A 15,885-nucleotide genomic window follows, 5' to 3' on the forward strand; every position below is an offset into this window, starting at 1 on the left:
TGTGTATATATGTAATTTTCTATTCTATATCCTTCTGTCAGCTGTATCTGGCCAATGAGTTGTTGGCCTACTGCTCTATTCCTTTACCACTTGCATGCTTTTCTAACTGATTATCATAATGTCACCACTACCCTATACTTCTGTCCTCTTTCCCCATAATTCATCCCATATTCTCACACTGCATCAACTATTTAATACTTTATTATAGACTAGAAGGTATTTTATATTAGCATAGCCACACCAAGATTTGGTACAAGAAGTGAAGGACATATATTTATATAGAAGATGATAATAATTTACCAGAAAGTTGCAGGGAGGGGAGCAGGGTCAAATATGTGGTGACAAAAAGAAATCTAACTATGGGCAGTGAATACACAATGCAATATATGTATGCCTTACAATTGAATTGCACACCTGAAAGTCACTGGATTTCATTAACCAATGTCACCATAATAAAAATTTAAAAAACAAATTAATTTAAAAAAATAAAAATGAGAAAAAAAGATGATGATATCAATAGTCATATCCTCTATATACAAAATGTACAGTTTTTTACTATACTAATCTAGATACTAATATAGTAATCTAGATACTTTGTATTTAAAGTATAAGTTTATGTTCCATGGGGTTGTTGAGGAAATTAAATAAGATTATATATAAAAGCTTTCAAAGTGCCTAGCACACAGTAAGTGCTTTATAAATGTTAAATATTACCATATATTTTTACAGTCCTGCTAGGGAGACATTAATCCATTTTTCAGAGGCTCAGAGGGATTAAATTTTCTATAGATATTCCTCCCCACCTTCATGAAAAATAAAATTCCAAAGAATGAACAAATGATCTAAAGAAAACATGTAGTAAATTAATATGCACTTTCCACATTAATATTTATGTTAATAAATGATTACGGGATACAGCTCTGTAGATTAAGGGAAAGATGATTACAAGATCAGTTTTCCCAAATGTTTATGTCTTTCTGATGTATATGTGTAGTTCAAAACTAAAAAAATCATTATACTGATACTCCCACTGAATTGCAAATCAACTGCAATTGTAAGTCATGCATTAGACAAGCCTAAGTAGAAAATATACCTATCATAGGAGGTGCATACAATGAACATTTTACTTGGTTTATTGCAATCTTTAAATGGTTTTTGAGTGATAAAAACTAATATTTCATTTTATAGCTATAGTATGTCATTTAAAAAGTCAGAGTTCTGAATCTGTATGGATTCTAAAGAACATAACCTATTTATTTGAAAATATTCTAAGTTTTTCTAGAAATTTACAGGTAATCTAAAGAACATTTTATTTACTTCTTTGTTATTAAAGTTATATGTAAGCAAAATTTCCAGAATGTTAATTTGTAACATGAAAATTTCTCCTATTCTATATAGAATAATATTTTCCAAGGTTTAAGCCACTAAATACTAAGTCTGTTAGTTTTAAATAGATCTCCTAAGAGAGGGTTCCAGGGACATAAGGAAATTCAGGATTAACAGAATTAACAGTTATCTCAGAATCTTTAATATGCAAATGAAGTTTATGTCTTTAAAAAGGAGATATAGGATACAGTGTGCCATATGTATGTATATATACATGTAAGTCAAATATATATATGTATATGTATATGTATATGTATATGTATATGTATATGTATATGTATATGTATATGTATATATCTATCTATCTCCCTATTTCTAATCTCTGCTGACATTTAGGACTGAAAAATTTTTTGGTATGTGTATGTGAGGGGGCTGTCCCGCACATTGTAGTGTTTTTAGCAGCATCCCTGTACTCTGCCCATTATATACCTGGAGCACCCCTCTCAATCCCAACCACACCCAGGTGTGATAACCAATGTTTCCAGGCATTACTTGATATCCAGATATCCCTTGGAGACAAAATAGCCCTTGGTGGTGAATCACTGATTTTATGATTATATATATCTACACACACACACACACACACACACACACACATATAGATTATTTACATGTAAATATTTATATATATGTACACCAGAGAAAGGGAAAAGTAGTCATTTAATGGGAGCTTATCTGTCTATGATGTGTGGTAACTCCTTTAGAACATATATGTGTGTGTGCCTGCATGCGGACCTACCTATCTGTGTCTTAAGAAAGAAAGGCAGAGATATTGACAGGGTCTTTAAGTAGCTGTTGTAGACAAAACTATTTTTAAAATTGTGGTTTTCCTAGCAAAGAAATAAATTTCTACTATATTGACATGAGCACACAAAATCACCACTCGAAGCCTAATTTTAACATATGCAAGATAACAAGCAATACAATACTTATAAAAATCCTCATATAAATGAAAACTAAAACAGTTTTCATATTTCTTTAGGAAAAGAATTTTGTTTATTGCTAGAATTTACTTTGACACATCAGATCAATCAATATATAGTGAGTATTAAAGGAAATTCATGTTTGGAAACTGAAAGAGGAGAGAGAAAATGTACTAATGAAATCTATAGATAATACAATATTTTTGAGAATTTAAGATGGAAACTGTGTACATGGAGACCTGAGTGATGCAGATTAAATAGCAAAAATTCACGATTCTTTCCTTGGTCAGGTGAAGAGAGGATATTGTTCAGCTCTGATTCTATGTTCTATTCCAGGAAAGAATCCCCTGGACTCTGGGGATCACAGCCTTCAGCATGGAAGCTGAGATGAGGTGGCATATTCCTGTACCCTTTATTGTATCTTTGTCAGTACAATGGATGATTAACAGTTTTTGAAAAATCGAATAAATGAATTAATAAATGAAGAGTGTAAGAATTCTGTGAGGCCCAGAAGTGTCCTGTAGAACTCTAGAGTAGTCCCCTGATTCACGTCTCTACATGTTTCCTTCAAAGGCCCAGGTCACTTAAAGAAATGCTCCAATTTGAACATATCCATAATAGTTACTCTTCATACTTCTCAACTATTGGTTTACTCAAACCTTTGAAAAATATCACAGCACATGCTCATCTAGTCTTTTAGAGAGCATATTTAAATTAAATTAAGACAACTGTGTCCTAGGTCAACTTTTAATTAACTGTATATGTTGTAAATCGCTGAGCCACTCTGGCCCAAGGTTCCTCATCTGTAAAATAATCTTTTAAAGAGACAGGTAAAATTTCTAAAGGAGCTCTTAGTTCACAAGCTTTACAATTTTAGAGTTGTGAAAGCTACCTATAATCCCTATGGAAATTAAATAGCTTCTAATTAAATAGGTAGTCCTTTCCCTACCAGAAAATCATGGCTTCAGTGAGATAAAATTACAAAAACGATTAGTGAATCAAAGAATCTGTTTCAGTTGGACCTAGAGACATAATGCATACTTTATATAGTTTTTACATGCTTTATAAAACCTAATAAGACATGTATAGGATTGTTTAATAAGTTACAGTAGAGAGGTAGTGTTATGGTTATGAAATAGGTTGGATAGGTCCCGACCTTGTGACACCCTCAATCTCAGTTACATATCATATATTGGAGATGCTGTTGCTGATTAATAATAATAATAAGAAGAAGAATAATGATGATGATGATGATGGAAAATTTCCCAAGATTACCAAAGAACATTACAAAGATAATGTTTACAAACTGAAGAGCAGAAATACCTGGTTTACATAAGTGCTTGTTAAACACTGACTGATTCTGTAATAATTTGTATTTCCGATGTTGCAAGTACCAAGAACTGGAGTAGGCAAAATTAGCTTTACAAGTGGTTTAAGAAAGAATTAAAGATATAGTTTAACCTGTTTTGGAAGGGATCTTGTTTTCAGCCAACAGAACACATCAACATTTGTATACTTATTTAGCTTACCTTTCTTTGCAGGACTGAAGAACTTGATATAGCAGTTAAAACAAATACATGGTGAATTTATGAATATGTTCACAGATTTTTGAAAAATAAATTATAAAACGCACCTTTGAAAGTTTTTAATTAAAATGATGAAAATGTCTATTTTCACACTAATGTACAATCTGTTTTCAGGTATTTTTTTCCTCTTCGGTGTTATTCTAAATTTTGAGATCTGAGAAGTTTTAGAATGGATTCTATTCTACTATTACCCATGAACAAGGCAAATAAGAATTTTGCACAATCATTTTTTTTTGTTTCTGATTTTTAAAGGGGGAAATATTTATCATTGCAAATTTTAAAAGTACCAGAAAGTACCAAGAAACACATTCAAAAGAAGCAGACATAGTTTGATCACCAAGAGTAATACTATAACATTTAACATTTGAGACATCTGTATATAAAATTATGTTAAGAAAGAGAGCATTATTATATTTTATATATATATTTTTTACTCCTATTAAGCTTTCTTTGTTGCTCTTGGCCTAAAAAACAGAGAAGTACAAAAATGTATAATTTGTATAGCATGAATAACACTCCTTAAGAAGCACAGTAATTAAAATATAATTATTTAACATGCCAAAAGGAATGCATATTAAAAGCATGGAAATTATTCTAAAACAGAAAAGAAATACTCGAAATTCCTGAAAGTGAGATTCTTTTTATCTGACAAGGAAATTCAATAAGGGAGTCAGGGGCTAAATGGTGCTTTTGTGCACCTAATAGTAAACTGGTCAAAAGACTAAAAACCTATATATATATATATATATATATACACATGAGCAATGCTACAATATCAAGGAAATAGACTAAAATATTAAAGGGTTTCCTGAGTTTTGATGGCCAAATTCCATCCTGTAAGCAAGGCATTAGAAGCTAATGACATACGATTTCTCACTGACAGATTTAACAGCATCAATAAGGCCTCTCTGTCCATTGCAGCAAATTGATCCTACATGGCACTGACAAGGGCAGCCTGCACTTAATGACCTCCATCGCTGAAGGATGGAAATGAAAAATGATTGGAAGTACAAATAAATCTCTGAAAGTTTCCCCGAAACAGGTGTGCTGAAAGTGATTCGTGTGAGGGATCATCACAAACATAAAACCCTACTGTCTGTTCATACTAGGGTCCCATTCCTTGGATAGTGAATCAAATTGGCTTTAAATCCAAAAAGAACATCAAGACAATTTCATTCTTACTATGCAAATACCATGGTAGAAATCTCTATTAAAGGCATGAGTTTTTCACTATTAGATACCTAATATAAATGTATATTATATTTCTTTGAATCCTGCACAACGGTTTGAAGACACTAAGATTTTGTTATATAGTTGTATTCTCGATTCTTTCCCAAACACATTTATTTCTTGATCTACTGTGATCTTGCTACTAACCTCAATACAAATTTTTAAGAGAAAAATATACATTCTCTTTCCAAATGTATTCAGAAGCATTAACTCCCATAAAAAATAGATGGATGAAGAGCATAGGGGAGTTTATAAGCAGCATACCAGATTAATGTAATAGTTACTTACAGTTGCATAGTATGCCTTTATTTTAAAAGTAACTATAGATGTATCTGTTTTATTCCTTATCAATATTATTCTGAGGTAGTTCTTATTCTACAGATGAGAAAACTGAGGTTGAAAGGGTTAATTATTGCCAAAATCACTGAGCTAGTATTAGTAAAGCTTGCACTCAAATCTTGGCCTTTCGTCTTCCTAATATTCCATAGTAATGAGGGATAAATATTGTACTGGAATTCTAAGCTCCTAATTTATAGTACAATAATTTGGGTGACAACAACAGGAGAAAGGATCCATTAGCAGTTTTTATGGCTAGATGAATTGTTAAAAAATGATATGCCTCTATTTTCGAAATTTAAATTCTGGGAAGAAACAAAGATTCAAAGAGAAATAATTTTCCTTGTCCATGAGTATCTGGAGAAGAATAGAGAGGGAGTGGGTACATCTAAATATTCTAGTAATAAAGCCTTCTCCTTCCTTTTTTATCCTGGTATATTCTGTGTTTTACTTTTCCACTTTTATTATTGCAGAAGATTTTATAAAATACATTAGAATTCCCAGTGATATCCAGCAACCAGAGATGGTCAACTATTTCTCCAAATTTCTAATTAAGCCCAATATTTAACAAGAAAAAAGAACCTAAAATTTGAAGCCCATACATCATGAGAAAGATTTAGAGGTATCTCATAAAAAGTTACCTGTAAATACAATTGAAATTTAAAGTCTATGATTAAATATGCAAATTTATGAACTACAAAATTTGGTATTCCAGGTCATAATAATTAAAAGTAACTTAGTATAAAATGGTGGATGAAAAACTAAATTCTTTCATTTCTCAAATATCCTTTCAAAAACTAGATTTCAGTGTCAATAAAGTATACAAAAAATATTACAAAAAGAGAACATGCTATTTGTGGCATATGAAGGACCACAATCAGATAGAAGACCAAATGACTGGCCACTTGTTACTTTTTAGAATATAATTTCAAGTAAACCATTATTTAAAAAAAAAATAAGAAAACCTACCTGTTTCTTATCTCTAATTGAAGCATCAAGTGATAACTGTTTATCATATAGATTGAAATACTTGTATTTTTCTGTTAAGAAAGTCGTCTGTAATTTCTGATACTCTTGAGCTAAACGTAGATTTTCTTCTAATGAATCAACTTGTAGTTTCTAGAAGATAAATACATATATTTAATTAAAATCATTTTAATTTAAATTTTTACATCATTCAAATGAGCTAAATATATTCTATTATATATTGTAGAAAAATAATAAAACCAAAAAATGCTTTCCTTGACAACAACATGCTCCTTGGATTTAATATTTAATTTTCTTTCTTGATGCAGTTTTTTTTTTTTTTAACATTGATTTATCAGGTCTAACTTTTGTTCCCCCTTTTCCAGACTTCCTTACATAGTATTTTAGGAAGTACCCAGTCCTGGAAGTCTCTACTCAGCATCCTAGGAAACTTCTTCCAGTTTCCCACCCCTTTTCCTTTCTTTAAGCCCCAGTATTTGAGTAGGTAGAAGACATTTGGGAGCATAGAATCTTATTTATCAAGAGTTCAGAGTGGTGACAGTCACAGAAAATACTCAAAACAGAGAGAAGGAAAGAGTAAAAGACAAGGTGCAAGGAAATCAACACTTATAAGCGTTCAAAGAGATCTATTATTTATTATTATTATACTTCGGTTATATTAAAGGTTAAATCTGTTTTTGTGAGCAGTTGAAAACTTTGTAACACCTTCCCATGGTTAAATAAATATATGTCAAACCTAATACAAACCGCTTGAAACATAACTTTGCAACATGACCCATTGTCAAATTGGGGGCTACCTGTCATTTTAAATTAGGGGTATGAATTCAGTTTAGCTGCTGATTCTTTTTACCTTTCTAGCGCAGAAAATTTTCTCTCTCCTTCAAAAATATGGAATTAATTAACTACCTTAAATATTTTCAAACCTATTACTCTAGTAATTCCTCTTAGAATTTATTCTGAGCAAAAAGCTTTATTCATTACAACATTATTTATAGCAGTGAAAAATTTTCGCAACACTTCAATGCAGATTAGTCATGATGATAATAATGATGATTAAATAACTAGATATAAAAAAAAGCATTGTGAAGCAATTAAAAGATGTGATTGCCATTACATCAAACCTTTAGTATAAATTGTTAAAAATATATACTGTGGTATGAGAATGTGCATAGAGGAAATGTAATTCAGCAGAAAATTGCCTGTACAAATAATTTTGTATTTACACACTTGAAGATTTATTAAAGTCAACAACATATTTCTCATGAATGCCTGGTATCCATATTGATCCCTAATGATTAATACTATGTCATAGCTATTCTTCAAAAAGCCAAAATGATGAACCGAGAACCATTTTAAAGGTCCTTGTCCCTATTCTGGCACAATGATTTAAAATGTTAGAAACTTCTATCTAGCAAACTTGCCTAAAATCATGTAGAATTATCCTTTATTAGGAGGATAAAGTATCTATGAATATTTTTATTTGGTGGAAATATTTTTGAAAAACTGGTCATAATTTTTATTGATATCTTAATACTAATATTAAAATCTGATCCTCAAGTGATTAACTTAGAACTCTGATAAATGTTCTGGAAGCAGGAGGAGAAATCATTCTGAGTTTTTTGTTTGTTTGCCTGATTTGACAAAGGCATAACTGATACCTGCGATATTTCACTTCTCAATTATGTTCCTTTCAAGACCTAGATGGCTACTATAAATGTTGAATTTGAGAGGAGTTTTACAAAAGTGGTGGGATTTGCATTAAATCTATTTAATGGAACTTAATTTGGGATATATTTGGTACTTTATGCTTTGCTCACTGTGTAATATGCAGTTTTATTTCCAAATAAATATACTTTCAATTTCTGTATCACGCCAGTTCTTATTTTATATACATAATTAGAGTAAATACTAAGAAATCAAATTGTGTAGTTCTACCAATGAATCTTCGAAACACTGTTATATCAGTCATGGTATTTTATATTATATTTCCCAATAATGAATATATAGAAGGAGCTGCTAATTCGCTACCTACTTCTGAAAGTCAGTGACCTTCAGATGTGCAATGAAGTTTTAAGTTTTTTTAATTTTAAGTAATGGTATTCTGCTGACACTAAAAATATTTTTTATGTTTAACTGTGGTTCCACCTCACAACTCTGACTGCTTTAATTTAACCAATAGTATTATAACATGCAAGTGAAACAAAGAGGAAATGATAAGTATTGGTGGAAATATGTCTAGGAGAAATGATGCTACCACGACTAGAACTGAACATTTTAGAAAGGAACAGTAGTAGATGAGATTTAGTAAAGGCACAAAAGATGGGGTTGGCGATATAATAAAAGGGTGAGAAGAAAGAAGAAACTAATAAGATAAATAAGATGATGACTTTTGCATGCTCTTAAATTCAAATCTCACTGAATACTATCAGCAGAATCTTACTATTTAAGGACTCGGCTAAAAGTGAACTTGAAAAATATTTTGTTTCTAAGACTATTAAGAAAAACTTGAGTGTAATCGTTGTAGGTTAAAATAACTGCACTCTGAGTTGATTTGCAAAATTATTTCACTCATTTATTCATTCATTTCCATTCAGTTATTCAGAACTTTTTATTTAGTGACTACTGTACGAGATATAATAATAAACCTCAAGGATTGTGGTATTGCAGGAAAGATTTCTATCTAAAAAATCACACGAATATATAATTAGAAAGTAGAATTTGAAAATTCTGTATTTATTTATTTCCCATATATGTTAAATTAACCCGAGATCTAAATATTTTCTCGAAGCCAGATTTATTAATATTTCTTCAATTCTCATTATTAATGATTATCAAGATGATGAAACATTGGAAATATGGCTTAGTAAAGAGAAGAGACATGGTCGATACCTGTTAATAGCTTTCATGTTATCTAGAATTTAGTAAAAAAGTACTTAGCTTGATGATTTTTCCTTCTATTACCTTGAATTATTTGTTAAACTTTCATGTTCGGGGAATATTACAGCTTTTTATCCCAATATCTTATTAAAAAATAAAGATAATGTTTATAAAGGGCAGAACAAAAGTTAGATAGTAAGTTCCATGAAGGCTGAGACCATCATTTTGTTCATCCTGAAGATATACAGCACAAAGCAGAGCTGAGATCAGTGGGTGCACACGTTTTCCATAAATGAATAAATACACAGAATACCAGTTGGAAATGCACATATTTAGTACTTTAGAACCTCACAGTTTATCTGCCCACTTCTATGGAAAAACCTATTGATGATATAACCACCTATAATAATGAAGCACATTTATATTATCTGATACTATATTGCTAGAGAGATGAAGCTACCTTTCATTGTAAGTCAAAATGGTCGTGCTGGTCACATATAACCAGTCTCTTGTGTTTTTTGATCTATATCATTCCATATTTCATGTTTAATTAGGCATGATGCATTCACTGTCAAGACCAAGTGCATAGACCTTTACTGAGACCTATATAATTCTGGAGTATTACAGCAGAGAACTGCAATTTGTTGTATGCTGCAGAGTAATGTTACCCATTGAGACCTGTGGAAGTCCAGCCAGATACACTTGCCCTCAAGAAAGTCTATATCCATTTGAACTGGTTTTGTTTGTCTGTTTGTTTTTAATTTAAAATGCACTAATGCCAAAGAAAATTACAAGAAAAAAGCTTAAACAGTCTAGAAAGATGGTTATAATTAAAAGCTTTGCACCGTACATGTATGTGCAGAAAACCACAGAGTTTTTTTTTTTTTTTACAAATACTTAAATGTAATTAAATCAGTCGTAGTGTCCAAGACTAAATTTATAGTATTGTGTCATCTATACTCTATTACTTTTGTGTTTTTTTTTCCACTCTAGTATTAACTAAGAAAAAAATCATTATCATCTCAATAGTTGAATTAATTAGTTTTCACTCAGAGGTGTCAACACAATATTATCATTATCTCCTTAAATATCAGTATATATAATCTGTATTCACACTTATGCAAATCTATCCATACTCACACTTCTGCCTCTCTCTTGTGCATATTCAACAATGCCCATATCAGAAAAGTCATTTGAAAAAGAATAGAAAGGAAATCTATTTCCTCAGTTACTTTTAATACAGGCATTTGGATAGTTTGCCAGGCAGAGAGGCTAGCTAGGTCCTTCTTTCAAGTATGTATTATAAGAGAGTTGTCATTTTTTGACCCAGTTTTAATTCTACCTGTCCTATCCTGATAGGATTTTGTATAGTCGTCTCAGATGATCTTTTCTGATGATCTGTTTGTCATCTCCTGATTTTTTATTATTAATAGTTTACTACAGATAGCTCCTTGCTTTCTTCCATCTTACCAGGGCTCTGCTGCCACATCCATGTTCTTACACAAATTGTACCACACTCACTTTAGTCCCATGGTTGAGAGGAATTGACTTCCTACCAGAATACCAGAAAAAAAAAAAAGTTGTATTGCTGGTATTTATTAATCAATTGTAATCTAGAGCATCCTCACATCTAGCTTTTCATTCATTTACTTATTTGTTCATTTACTTGTTTGTTCGTTTAATCATTAGTTTAGCAAATACTTAGTAAGTTTACTCTATAGGTCCAGCTCTATGGCTACACCAGGGATTAAAAAGGATAAGATGTGACTCCTATTGATTCTCTCAAGTGGAATCGATTCTGCCAGGTGGGGGAGCAGGGTCAGAAAAGTCTTCATAGAAGAAATAATCAGTGACCTGAATCTTAGAAGAGCCATTTTATTTGGCAGGAATAAAAGTTGTCCTGCCACACGGGGCAATATATATCTGAGTAAAGTTAGGTGAGTCAGTAGAGAGAAGTATTTTCTTGGCTCCTTTAAGACTATTAGGTTATTGTTACCCATGACTTGTGAATTAGATTTTCATAGATTGTGTTACATGTTCTGTCATCTCTTGACTTTATAATATTATTAACAATGTAAACAATGAAATGTAGCCACATTATAACAATGCTTTATTCCATGTACCAATGTTTCAGTAGCATGTGGTCCTGTATGTATGCTCACCCATTACACCATTGATACCATACCACTAAATCCCCACAGTCCCTGACTATTCCTTTGACACATCTCTGCCAGTTTAGGGCACTGTATTGGTAGTTTAGTACTCAGGGATGCTTTGATGTTAGTAAAGTAGGCATCAGACTAATTCGTAGAATGTGTAGTGGGTAGACTTTAGAAAAAATGAGACATGTAGACTCCAAGTCTTTTCGTGAACACCGTCGCTTCAAAAGCATTCCCTTTGATTCATGGGAATTAGCATGGTAAACACAAATGCTTAAAATATGTGTCAATTCTCTAATGATATAAGAGAGGTAGAAAAGATATACTTTGTTAAGTACATCACCTACTGTGTGCATAGAGGCACTATTGCATTGCTGCTCCATTAAAATCTATACACCAATTACTACAGAAAAGGAGGATTATCCCCAGTGTTTCCAAGGAGAAAGTCTGTAAGAATGATATGTGTCGATACCCTGAAACCTCAAAGGAGCAAGTAACTGTTTTAACTCTCCCAGGACTCACTTCCTTGTCTATGCTGCCATGGAAACCAGTCTCTTGTCCAACATGAGTTCTCTGATAATTAGTCTTGAACAATCTTGATTTTTAAATGAACAAATCAGTCCTCTGTATCAACACTGTTACATGCCTAAAACTCTACATATTATTGTGTTTGACAAAATGCTCTCTATTCACCAATTTGTGAAAAAATACTAATTGAGTAACCTGTTTACACAAAGCACTCCAGAGGACACTGTGAGTGGTCAAATAGTAGCTTAATAACATTGTTTGATGAAAGCTTGCCAGCTGACCAGTTAAACTTGTCCCTGCTAGAGTCCAGGGGAATACTGTCTTTATCTACCCCCACCAGCATGAACAAATATGACTCCATACAGAACTATTTATCTTAGATCCCTGATGGGGTTACAATTTAGCTACTGCTGATTTACTTAAAAATTTACTAATGGACACTATGACATTGCTTCTTAGAACTCAGAAAAGATTTACTGGGAATTTATGAATACTTTGTATTAACCCTGCTTGTTCCTTATTATTTTTGAGTCTGTTCAATGTATATATTTGACCGGAGATTATTGATAACAGCATGAAAAAATACACATTTTCAGGGCTAAAGGAACTTGCAATCAGATAAGGGAATTGAGGCATTCACAAAGCAAACAACATCAGAATACATTATATCTGAATAAGGATAAAAGATATAGCCAAACAATAATCGTAGTTTCATGAGAGGTCAGTTTCAGTGAAAATGATGAACAAAGTTTCAAGGAAGAGTCAGTTTTTGAACAGATTTTGAAGATATTTTATATATGGCTCACTGTACATGTTCCTGGCAAGGGAAATCTGGCCTAGAAACAAGCCTAGATGCTTGTTAAATATTAAAAAGTGTTGATGAATGTGGGTTTGTGTTCCCAAAAAAGGAATAATTACCTCTATGTTGACTGTAGCATTTCTCCTATAACTATTCAATGGCTTTAGGAAATGCTATACAAATGCCACTTACATTAGCTAGTAAATTTCCAGATGATATTTTCTTTCAATATAATGGTATATCCCCTCAAAATACTCAGTATAATTAGAGAAACAAATCATATTATAAGAAAAAGAAAGTAAAAATCAGTGCCATGCATAATCTATATCCCAATAAATTTTCCAACTTAAAACATATGCTTTAAATGGTTAAATTATATGTATAACTTAAGTGATAGTCACAGTAATAATTTTCCTAAATTTATTAATTAAATAAACTTTAAATTTTAACCCTGAACATATATTTGAGTTTAATAATGTATCCTCTAATATTGCTTAAGATTGTTAAGCAGAAACATACTTACATATTATTTCCTTGATAAATATTCCTATGCATTATTTAATTACATTTTAATTATATCACAATTTAATTATATTTCAATTTGTCAATATTTTAAAAAATATTTTTAAAGTCTGTTGCTCTTTTTACCATTTTATGTGAAAGACTGAACGATTTCCTCTTCATGTGTACCTCCTGCTTTGAATAGTTTAAGATTTAGAAGGTTTGCTATTTACTCACATTTTAATGATATACATTTCTACTTCACTGGTGGAAAAGGCTGATCAGTCACAGAAAGGTCAGTTAACACTAAATAGACCCTTTCTTTATGTAATTACAAAGAATAATATCTTTGTGCTGATGGCACTGCACATGGAGTGGGTGATGCAGAGAATTAATGCGATGCCTTGTTGGCCCATGGGATAGAGATTCCAATACAATAACCACAACTTATTCTAATTATGCAGTTTTAAAAGGTCATCAGCAAAAAGAGTTAAGGAATTATCAACTAACTTTATGATAAAGTAATAGCGTACTACATAAATGCAGAAACTATAAGAATGGTACCTAGCAACTATTACAAATGAGAAAAAGACTGACCTAGATAGTTCTAGGACATACATTATGGCATGAATTAACTAAACTCATTGAAAAATTAAAATTTATGATACTCATAACTTCCCACTGATGTGGTCAGGTAACCTGATCTTACCTTATATGCACAAAAAATGTTTAACTTTGAAAATATTTTTTGTTTAATGCCAATTTTATTGCAACATCCATGTTATTCCAGAATTTAAATATTTTTTTAAAAAATACATGTATAATGCATTATACACATAATTATAATTATATGTATACGTATAGTAATATAAATGGTTATTTTATACATAAATGATAGAGAGATACATGATGTAGAAAATTAAAGCCCCTCTTTGCAACAATAGCCATTTTTATACCCTAGAAATAGTATTAACAATTTGGTGCAAGTCTTTAAGGAATAGAAATGTAAAAGAAATTTTTTACACTGAGAATGAGAAAATGAAAGCCTGGAAAGTCAGTTTTTGTCCAAAGTCACACAGGAAGAGAGTGTCATTAAGGCTACAACACAGTCTGATTTCAGCCCAGAACCATTTCTGAGTGTGTATCATTTCTTAATCTTGGACGTGAATTACAAAGCCCTTCAGGTTTTAGACTGATATGTATGTATGCTCTGATTTCTGAATACTCTAGAGAATTACACCGGTCTTTCAAAATAAACTGGATGCTCACAGAGAGAAGAGTTCTTTGATTTTTTTTTTTAAGCCTCAGTGTCTTTTCCTTGGAATTCAGGGTCAGAAAACATTTGGGCCCATTGTTACAGAAATGCCAAATATAAGAAGTACAGTAAACAATTTTCAGTCTAATAAAATATCTTATGGATAGAATTATTAATTCTCTTTCTCTTTTGCTCTCTCAGTTAGATATTCAGTCAGATATTCCCCTTTCTGAGAAATAAACATCATGAGTATCTCTAATCACCTGATGCTGATTTCACATTAGGGCACTGTCCATACTTTCTCAAGCAGAAACAGGATTTAAATACCTGAGGCAGAAGACATACAAATGGCCAAAAGACACATGAAAAGATCCTCAACATTAGTAATCACCAGGGAAATTCAAACCAAAGCCACAATGAGATATCACCTCACACCCATCAGAATGGCTATTATCAAAGACAACAACAACAAGTGTTGGTGAGGATGTGAAGAAAAGGGAACCCTCTTGCACTGTTGGTGGGATTATAAACTAGAGCAATCACTAAGGAAAATAGTACAGAGACTCCACAGAAATTTTAAAACAGAATTATCATATGACCCAGCAATCCTACTTCTGGGTTTTTATTTGAAAGATAAACAATAATTTAAAAAGATATATGCTCCCTGATGTTCACTTTATTGAAGCATTATTTACAATAGCCAAGACATGGAAGTAATCTATGAGTCCATTAATAAATGGATAAAGAAGATATATACAATGGATATTACTCAGTCATAAAAAAATGAAAGCTGGACATTTGCAATGACATGGATGGACCTAGAGAGTACAATGATAAGTAAAATAAGTCAGAGAAAGACAAATACCATATGATCTCACTTAGATATGGAATCTAAAAAACAAAACAAACAAACGAAACAGACACAAACTCATAGATACAGAGAACAAACTGATGGTTGCCAGAGGGGAGGAGGTTGGTAGGATGAGTGGAAAAGGGGAAGGGGATTAAGAAGTACAAACTGTCATATATGAAATAAGTCACAGTGATATAACATGCAGCATAGGGAATAGAGTCGATAACATAATAACTACGTATGGTGACAGGTGGTTGCTAGACTTACTGTGGTGATAACTCTGTATGGTACACAAATGTTGAATCGCTACATTGTACACCTGAAACTAACATAATATTTTGTCAAATATAATAAAAATAAACTTAAAATAAAATACGTAAGGCAATTTTCTATAGATACTCATTTTGAGTGCATCTACTCTTCAAAATAACTTAATCTCCATATGAAAAAAAATTATGTTCTAGA

General features: G+C 31.7%; 1 protein-coding gene across 1 annotated transcript in view; it reads right to left on the reverse strand.

Moving 5' to 3' along the window:
- CCDC178 (coiled-coil domain containing 178) overlaps positions 1-15,885 on the reverse strand; it is a 310,727-nt gene that overhangs the window by 102,036 nt on the left and 192,806 nt on the right. The window contains exon 20 of the mRNA XM_036229026.1: positions 6,431-6,580. Coding sequence (XP_036084919.1) covers positions 6,431-6,580 — 150 coding nt within the window. The remainder of the gene's footprint in view (positions 1-6,430; positions 6,581-15,885) is intronic.

The sequence above is a fragment of the Rousettus aegyptiacus genome, unplaced genomic scaffold, assembly GCF_014176215.1.
Source record: "Rousettus aegyptiacus isolate mRouAeg1 unplaced genomic scaffold, mRouAeg1.p scaffold_m13_p_12, whole genome shotgun sequence".
NCBI lineage: Eukaryota > Metazoa > Chordata > Mammalia > Chiroptera > Pteropodidae > Rousettus > Rousettus aegyptiacus.